Source organism: Eleginops maclovinus, chromosome 22, assembly GCF_036324505.1.
Source record: "Eleginops maclovinus isolate JMC-PN-2008 ecotype Puerto Natales chromosome 22, JC_Emac_rtc_rv5, whole genome shotgun sequence".
Classification (NCBI taxonomy): domain Eukaryota; kingdom Metazoa; phylum Chordata; class Actinopteri; order Perciformes; family Eleginopidae; genus Eleginops; species Eleginops maclovinus.
This window is the reverse complement of record NC_086370.1, coordinates 19,069,007-19,078,131: the sequence shown is the minus strand read 5'-3', so window position 1 is coordinate 19,078,131 and position 9,125 is coordinate 19,069,007. Positions and strand designations below refer to the sequence as shown.

Genomic DNA, 9,125 nt, shown 5'->3' with positions numbered 1-9,125 from the left:
GCCTAAACATTCCCCCCCATATTTGTCTCTTAATTATAGTCATGTGGCCTCATTGGATGATGTGAAGAGAGACACACAAATTAATCATGCATGGTGGGTCCAATGTAAAAATGTACCCGAAAAATTCTTCATTATAACAGTTTCAAATGACTCTGTTTGTTTACATGAACAAACCTGCACTGTGAAGTCTATTTTAGTAATAAATACATTTTATTTAAGAAATGTTGTGCAAAAGAGCATTCATAACTTTACAGTTTTTAAAATAAGGGAAGGGCCACAGCCATTATCAGTACCATCTGCATCACATTATTATTCATCAACAAAGCTAGAAGTGCGAAACTCTCATACAGTACATTATGTATCATGTGTGTTTGTAGTGTTTGTACACGAGAAAAACAAATACAAGATATCAGGAAAGATGGATAATGTGCCGCCTTTCATCCTCCCATGGTTGATAGGAATTATTATCTCTGCTAAAAGACATCTTTTAAAATCTGATTGCTCGGCCAGAGTTATCTGTTGTATTATTCATAATGATGCTGAGCAGTTGATTTAATAAGAAGAGTTCATCAATTGCTGGAGGAAATTACTGTGAGCCTGTTTCAACATCTGGAAAGACTGCTCTTTCCCGCTGTCATAGTGAAATAATGCAAATGACTCACGGTGTGGCCTTAATTAATTACATATGCACCATCTGCAATTTAGAGACGCACGCCTACTTTATGTGACATGCAAAGAATCTCATACAATTGATGCAATAACAAACCTGTGGGTCATGCTGTTTCTACTCGTTTCAAAACAGAGATATAACTATGGTCTTCCACTGACGCTCTCAAAATCGAGATAAAATCAAACCGCTCAAGCTATTTCTCCATTATAGTGCGATGGAAAAATAAATCAAACTTATGTACAGACATAGAGCTGTCAGTGTTTGTATGACCTCCTGATCTTTTGGTCTTCCGACAACAAGATCTCGGCTACACCCGGGACTTCTCCACACGATGTGGCCTTGTAAACGGAAGGGTACACCCCTATGATAAAAGGCTGGTGCGTCTCAAAGACCACACTGTTGCCTTATAACCTAAAAGGTGCACCCATTGCAGCCTATCCAAGTAATCTGGTTATTACTGGATTCCAGCTGATTCACAGTCAACCTGATGAGTTAACGTACCTCCCTTCAAGAGAAGATGTCCTCTTTGTCCAGTTCTGGTGAAGCAGGTCTAGAAATGTCAAAAAGCGGCTGTGGAGAGCCAGTATCTGATCTCCTCGATTTGAGGAGTTGAAGTGCTTCTGTGAGCTGCGCCTCCAGGCCGGACATCCGAACGTTCAGGTTCTTGAGGTCGTCCTTCAGCTCCAGTTTGAGCTCCAAGAGCGAGGCCTGTAGCGTCTGCTCCGGGATGGGGTAGAAGGGGTGCCTGGTCTCCGGAGGCTGCACGGGACTTCGGTCCTGGGGTGAAATGCGAAACTCTCCCACTTTGTCAAGGCGCAGATCACTTTTTGTGATGCCGCTGTCACAAGAGTCTGTCTTCTTTAGAGACATCGGTGACTCGAGCACCTTGGTCCGTTCGGGTAAAGTCTCCATGGATTCAGCTTTAGACACTTTGTTCCAATTGTCAGGTTTGACCATGGACTCCTTGAAGCGACCCCAGCCTTTGACTTTGACTGGTTCTGAGACCCGACCCCCGATAAGAGAAACGGGCACCGGCACCTGCAGCTTTGCCTTGTCTGAGGGAGCGCAGTTGAGTGTTGTTGAAGATGAAGGCATAGAAGAAGAAGGTGTTGCTGGGCTCTCTGTCACTGTGACGATGCTGGTGGTTGTGATGGCTGCTTTGGCTATTGGGATGTCCACATACACCGGGCCCTTCTCGATATCATGGTCAGCCGTTTTTTCAGGTTCGTGCCGCGCCTCCTTCTGCTGTCGAAAGCGCTGGAAGAGTTTCCGCACCGGGTGATCTGGCGGCAAGTTCAGAGGGGCTTCATTTTTACGTCTCTGTCTCTCCTCTTCCTCCCTCTTCACATCACTGATCTTTCGGAAGACAATCTAAAAAAGGATTTAGAGTTATTATGAGTGAAGCACCGGGACCATAACCATCTCATACTTTCTTTTATATGTTGCAAGAACACAAGCATCTGAGGGACTCTTTTCAGGGAATCAATTTAATCTTTTGAATTAAAGAAGTATAAAAACAGATCAAAATCAGTTAGATAAACAGGTGTATTTATCTCCCTGATTCTACAGATTGTGTGAGGAAGACAAGCCATTGTTTCAAACTGTGTAAATGTCACCTTTAAAGAGGTTATTCCCATGACACAGAGGAAAAGTTCATATCCTGCCTCTGGCTTCAGCGGGTAAATAACACTCTAAGACTGTTAGCTTAACACACAGCTGCTTATGGACACCTGTGTTGTAAGTATTTGGATTACTTGTTGTAGTTTTGTCATATTCTTTCTTGACTTTTGATTGATGTTGATTTTCTTTTACCGCTATATACGACTGACTCCTCTTACCTGCCAGTAGGGGGCGCAGTGCTCAACAACTGATTCAGCCAGAGACATATTCCATACACAACCTTGCTGAGCTAACAGGTTGTAGCTTCTCATTAACAATTAAGTGTTGTTTGATGCCAATATAGATATCTGACTGATGTGTTCATGAAAAGAGTCTAGTGATTGAACAACCAAGTTATTGAGTGGAAGTTTTGATAGAAAATAGAACAAGCAAAATATATTTGTATCATATTTTTGTCATCTACTCTTTTTCCATTCCCGGGCACATGCACTGAAATGCAATAAACACAAAATCATTCATCATTTTTGAAAAGGCACGACAACATCCATTCTTCTTCTCAGCCTCATGGCAACACTGTTCTCAAAACTTGAACCACCTTCAATGTCGAACAAATCGTGTGTCGGATTTCCCAGGACACACACACAACGTCTCAAGCTCCTTGAAGGCAGCGTAAGGCTCCTTATTTAATCCATCTCTGGATTTCCCTGCTGTATACATTCAGAGTTGTTTGGGACCCTGGTGAATCGTGACTTTAATGCAGCAGATCAGATTGCCTATTCATATGCAGGCAATTCAATCTGACTTGTTCTCTCTAGGGCAGCCTAACCTTATTATGAATGTGGTAACGATTGGTAGTCACACTGGAGTTGTTGATCACTGCTGTTCATTTCTGGATAAAGGATACAAAGAGTGGCTTTAAAAAGTGTCTGTTTAATGGGACTGTTTTTGCATGAAGGGTAGTGTTGTGTATGAACTCGTGCCCGGGTATATTCACTTACATTTGGGTTATTAATTCTGGAAAATTGACCTTTTTCTGAAAAGGTGTGTTCAATGTTTCACGTATAGAAGCCACCTTTTGTCCTTCTTGCTTTTCTTTCATAATACCAGATATAACTCTTTTTATTACACAGCTTAGTTGAATACTTGATCCTAATTGATCAAGTTTGACATTCCAGAGGTCGTTAATTCTCGCTAACAGACTGTTGCCAAGGAGAACACACCGTCACTAAGGAGGATCAAGAGACGATGTGCAGTCTATCAATCCGCTGCAAGAAATCCCGTAAATTAAACGTGAGCTTTGAACAACAACCATTAGTTTCATCCATCAGAAAACACTGTGGAATACTTTTTCAATATTCATGATTTTATTTGTGGAGACCGCAACACTTTGGATTCATCCTGGGTAAACTGTCCCCAGTAAAGAAAAGAAAAAGAAGGCGGGAACGGGAAAGAGGTTCAAAGAGAGAGCACAGGACAGCAGAAGAAGACAGACAGGGAATAAGCACTAATGGAAACACGATTTGGGCTCTTGCCATGTTTAGAGTGGTTAATAGAAAAGAAAATGAACGGACTTGGACAGTTAAAGAAAAAACCTTGATCAGTGCTGCTGTCATTTCAAGTCATGTTTCTGTCACATGTTAGATATGAGACAGTTAGCTTTACCCTGTACAAGTTTTCTGAAAATGCTGGTAGGTGGATTTTTGTACATTCGGACCAAGCTGTGCTCGCTGTTTCCACCTGCTTTCAGTCTTTGTGCTAAGCTAAGCTATTTCCCAGCTGCAGCTTCAGATTTAGTAGTTATACAACTTCTAGCCTAACTCTCAGCAACAAACCTATTTCCCAAAATGTAAGTCTCCTTCCTTTGCCATGAGAAGAAGCAGCCATTAAAGCTAAACACTAAGAGAAAGAAAAAAGCTGGGTGTTTAGAAACTGTAGAAAGTAAGGCAGTCATTTTACTCCCCCACACACAAATCCCTATGTGACCTTTGGGACGCACAGTGCAAAAAGCAGGGCAGCGATTATGACTCATGACACCAAATAAAAAACGGGATGCAGGACATCAACTTAAAGTTCAAGCTGTTAATTAAAAATAATGGTCTGATCAGAGGCACAGTAACAGTTCGAACTGAGTTGTAAATCTAATTAACTTTAAATGAAAAGCAGAAGATTTACTACCTTTCTTTAGCAGCCATTTTTCTTATTCAAAGCATGTGAAAAACCTGAAGGGAATTGACTCAGTTTAATACTAACAATGTAAATGATTTCTTTCTAACAACTATTTTTGAAAACAGCTTTAGTTGAAAGTAAGCAGAAGTCTCCAGATATCAAAGTAATTGTGTTAAGCCCAAGTCGATGAATTTTCATTTTTTCCTTCTTGGTGTTATTTTAAAAAGTCACTCACCCTCTTTCGCAGATTGTAAGTGAGCAGCAGGTTCCTGGAAAAGTGGTTTGAAAACGCGGTGTAAAACTCCAGCACCTTCTGCAGGGCGTCGCGTTTAATGACGTGCAGGTCACAGTAGGTCAGAGCTCGGACGTTGGCGCAGGCCTGAGCGAGAGTCACTTCTTTCCAGAAAACGTCCCCAAATACATCTCCCTTACCTGCAGAGAGGACATGCAGTTAAAACCAGAAATTATAGCAAAAAGGAAGGAGAGAAATACATTACTTACTGACTCACTATATTCGACTAGCATTGACAAAACATGTACTTTAGAATTATACATCAGTTGTATGCTTATTATTAAAAGACATCTCGGGTGGCCATGTAGTTAGAAATACCATTTGCAGTTCTTGAGAGAGGTCTCCTTTTCTGAGAAAATATACACTTCAAAAACTGCAGTGTTTTTTTTGTATATCTGGGTCTTTAGGGAGTTTCCTGTTTTGAAGCGGTAATTCCTTTAATCCAACACAGCTGTGTCCTTTGGGAGGAAATAAAAAGGCACAGGTTTTATCCCTTTCTAATGAGGAACGGTCACTTACTTTACACTAGGGTTGCCAGGTTTTAGAAAATCTGTTTCCTTTAGCAAGCTCGTTAATTTGTCAACACATCTCCTCACAAGAATGGTTAGATCACTCAGCTTCTGGAAAAGCTGCATAACATTAGCTTACAATATGTTATTAGGTACAAACATGAACTAAAGATCCGGCAGTAGTACCTCAGCCTATTGGAACTTGTTTGAAAAAGAGGGTTACAGGTTTGAATCTTGGCGCTTTATGGTATCTGCCAATTATTCCAAATTCTAGGATGGATTAAATGTAGAATTTAAGAAATCCCTGTGTGTGTGTGTGACGAATAATACATCTCCGTTTACATTGGGAGATAAATCAAGTGTCATGCTAAAGGAAGGTCTTTTTTTACCACATGGCAGGTTGTTTTTATTATTGGCAGACTCATAAAGCATAAGCAACACAGTCACAGATGACCACACCACAGTGAGTCGTCCAGAGAGAGCGATATTGACTATAACTTAGAGACATGAAGTTTTATGATTCAATGCATTCAAAAGCAGCATCAACAGCTTCTCACACAGTTTGACTGCAGAAAATATTTATGAATTTATTTTTTACATGACATCTGATTACATATTTGAACTGCATGATGAAATGCTGATTACGATTTAAAGTTGCAAAAGCATTAATGACTCTTTGACTGATATCCAGATGAGGCTAATGACGAATAGCATTTAGAGCTCATGTCTGTTGAGCGGTCTGAAGAGAAAGTATTAGATAGTATGTCTTGTTAGTGTACTTGACATGCTGTTTCGGTTCTTCTGTGCCATTAGGCTAATGAGAATCTGATTCATTGCTGTAAGTTATTCATTATTTCAGGCTCCTTTCCTGTCTCCACCCCTGGTCAATGGTATCAGATCGACAGTGTATTGATTGTTGTGAAGAGGAACCAATAGTTGACAAAACTGAGCGGACTGTATCACTGGGCCTGCTATCCATTATTCAGTAAATCAATTATTGGGCCAATTTAAATGTGGAAGTTTTTACAAAAAATCTAATACTGTGCTGTGATTTACAGCAGGCATGGGTAATTGTTATTTCTTCTGTATATTGATACGTAAAGATGTGGCATCCTTCGGTAGAACACATAAAGGGGCAACGGAAAAATAAATGGGCTCATAAATATCAGAAATGTCAAAACAGGTAGTTATTATTTACTTATCAATATCCATTAGGCACGGGTAAGTGTTGGGCCAATTATACTGTTATCAGGTTGGGTCTCATTTTAGTGCACAGGCCTCGTCATGCACTGTATGTGTCCGTATACCTATAATCCAGTCTGTATTGAGAATGTTTCTGAGCAGATTCTGTAACTGTGAAAAGCATTTTATTGTCCAAATCCTGATCTATGAGTCATCAACAACAAAGAGCTGTTTTCACTGTAGCCAGGATCAGAATGTAAAGTGAAAAAAGGAGGATTTTAAGAATAAAACATGTTGTAACTCTGAGGAGGCCAGTTTGACTGAAGTGTTGTTCCCTCCGACATCATCACAGCTGGTTTTCTGCTGTTGATGCGTCTCCTAGATCAGACATCAGCGAGATACTGTAGCAGTAGAACATCTGCATCATAGAGCTCTGCTTCACTGTCACAAAATCTGTAACTTTATACTGAAAACTTGAGCCGATCTGGGGCAGGTCTGCAGACAGCTGGGGGAATAGAAGGTGTCCGCCTCTTTCATTAAATAAACATAAGTGCTGAATTGCATTATTGATTACGCCATAAATGCTGCGTAATTTGCTGAAAAGTCACACAGCATGAAATGTGAACAATGTTAACTCACCTAAAATTGCCACCACCTCGTCATCCTGTATGACCTCCAGTGACCCCGACACCACGAAGCAGAGGCTGTCCACACTCTCCCCGGCGTGGTAGATCAGGTCACCAGGGGCGCAGTGGATGGTCTGAAACTCCATGGCAAGCGCTCGGAGACACCCGTCGCTGGCCAGACGGAAAGCCGGGTGCTCTTTAAAAACCTTCCGGTTGAGATGAACACAAATATCTGCCCTCATGTCTTTTGGACAAATCTGCAACACCTGGAGAGACAAGAGTAGAGAGAGAGCTGTATGATGATCTGTTTCTCATCAGATAAAAATGAATTATATTTAAGAGATGGAAGATGTCTTAAGCTGATCAGACTCTACATTATTATTGTCCTATTAGGCGATCAGAGAGTTATAAACTGTTGCCATGATTTAGTTTAGAGAAGGCAGACTTCACGTTGGACATCACATCGCTATTGAGGTGGATTCAAAACAAAATGAAATCTCAAACAAATATCACACACGTTTTCTGCCCGTTACTGGCTTTCACTGAGATGGGGACAGAACTGACAAATACAAAACAAAGCAAGGCTCAAGAAATAAACAAAGCAAAAGACAGAGGTTTCCATTTTTTCTAAAGACTTGCAGGAGGCGGCTGGTTTGATGTATCCTTGGTAAAGATGCTTAACCCCAAGTCGCCCCCGATAGCATGGGGTGTGTTAGTGTAAAGACTGGAAAAGTGTAATGCAAATGCAGTCCATTTACAGTATATGGGTTATGGGTTGGTAGGTGACATAGTTAATCATTCTCCTGACTAGTGTGCACTTTTTTAGAGGTTCACTAAAATGAAATATAACAGCATTGCTTTTTTAATTGCCTTGTTTATAACAGCTGAGCATAGAAAAACACCCTGTGCTCCGATTGGGATTTTGTAGTAAAAATGTTCTTTTATTCCGTTTACAGTCGTTAATGTTACTTACTTTATATTACCAAGTTATATGACTTATAAGAGCTGTCTGTCCCTGAAATGTGTCTGTTGATACTCTGTTCCACTACATATAAGGGACTAAAATGTTGTACTTTTGCTCTTCAAACCCAGCTGAAATATTTTGTGGGTATTTGTGTTTTTGTATGATATTTCCCTTTCCTATAATGTGTTGGGTCTTTATGAATGAAAAGGGTCTGCAAAGACAAAAATCATAAGTTCATACCAGTTTCTCTCCCACTCCGCCCCTGCCTGAAATGCCTCCATTGGACTCCTTCTTCAGTAACATAGTAACATCGCTATATAATAATCCTGTTTCTATCGGCTCGCGCTTCAACACATTGTACGTGATAGGCTAAGGGGCGGGACAGCTCTAAGCGGTAGACCAATCACGTCAGAGCCGGCTGATTTCAGACAGAGGGTGAAAAGTGGTGCTGCAGCACAGGCGCTTTTTGAACATTAAAGCATGGAGACATGTCACAGTAGAGACATAAAACACAAATCTGAACCTGTAAATGAGCAGAATAGAGCCCCTACTGTAAATGTACTATGATTGAACAACTTAGGTGTGTTTTCATACTGCAGCTGTTTTGGAGCTTCTTTCTTTTTCAGTTGCTTTGCGTAATACTTCATTAAAGGTCCACTTCTAGTCTCAATAAGTCCAGTATGAATAATTTTGTATGATTTCATCCAAAGGTCACATGCCCAGCCTCCTCTGTGCTGTGTGTCACAGAGTGGCAGCATGTTGTTTAAGCACACCTACTAATCACCAGGATGGCATGCTCTGGCAGAGTTGAAACAAATCTGTTTGAAGATGAATGTCAAGCAGAGGGATTATTTGCCATTTTTAGACCCTTTAGTGTAGCCTGAAGCCAGACAAATAAATAATACATAGATGTAGTGCAAGATATAAAAGGGGACACTATTATCACAGTTTGATTTTGACTACAAAATCCAAACCTTGTTACAAGTAATGGTTCAAATTTGAGGTGGAATAATACAACTTTTTCCATGATTGGATTTTGGACAGGTGGATTTAAATGGGACGCAGCGTTATGAATGCATTCTGGCTTCGAATCAGT

At 40.6% G+C, this 9,125-nt stretch overlaps 1 protein-coding gene across 4 annotated transcripts in view; it reads right to left on the bottom strand.

Annotated features, from left to right (window-relative positions):
* Positions 1-257: 257 nt before the first annotated feature.
* kcnh1a (potassium voltage-gated channel, subfamily H (eag-related), member 1a) overlaps positions 258-9,125 on the bottom strand; it is a 37,880-nt gene continuing 29,012 nt past the window's right edge. For all 4 annotated transcript variants that reach the window (XM_063874964.1, XM_063874965.1, XM_063874966.1 and 1 more), the window contains 3 exons: positions 7,079-7,331; positions 4,692-4,888; positions 258-2,041 (listed from right to left, as the gene is read on the bottom strand). In XM_063874964.1, the coding sequence (XP_063731034.1) occupies positions 1,178-2,041; positions 4,692-4,888; positions 7,079-7,331 (1,314 nt within the window). In that variant the 3' untranslated portion in view covers positions 258-1,177. The remainder of the gene's footprint in view (positions 2,042-4,691; positions 4,889-7,078; positions 7,332-9,125) is intronic.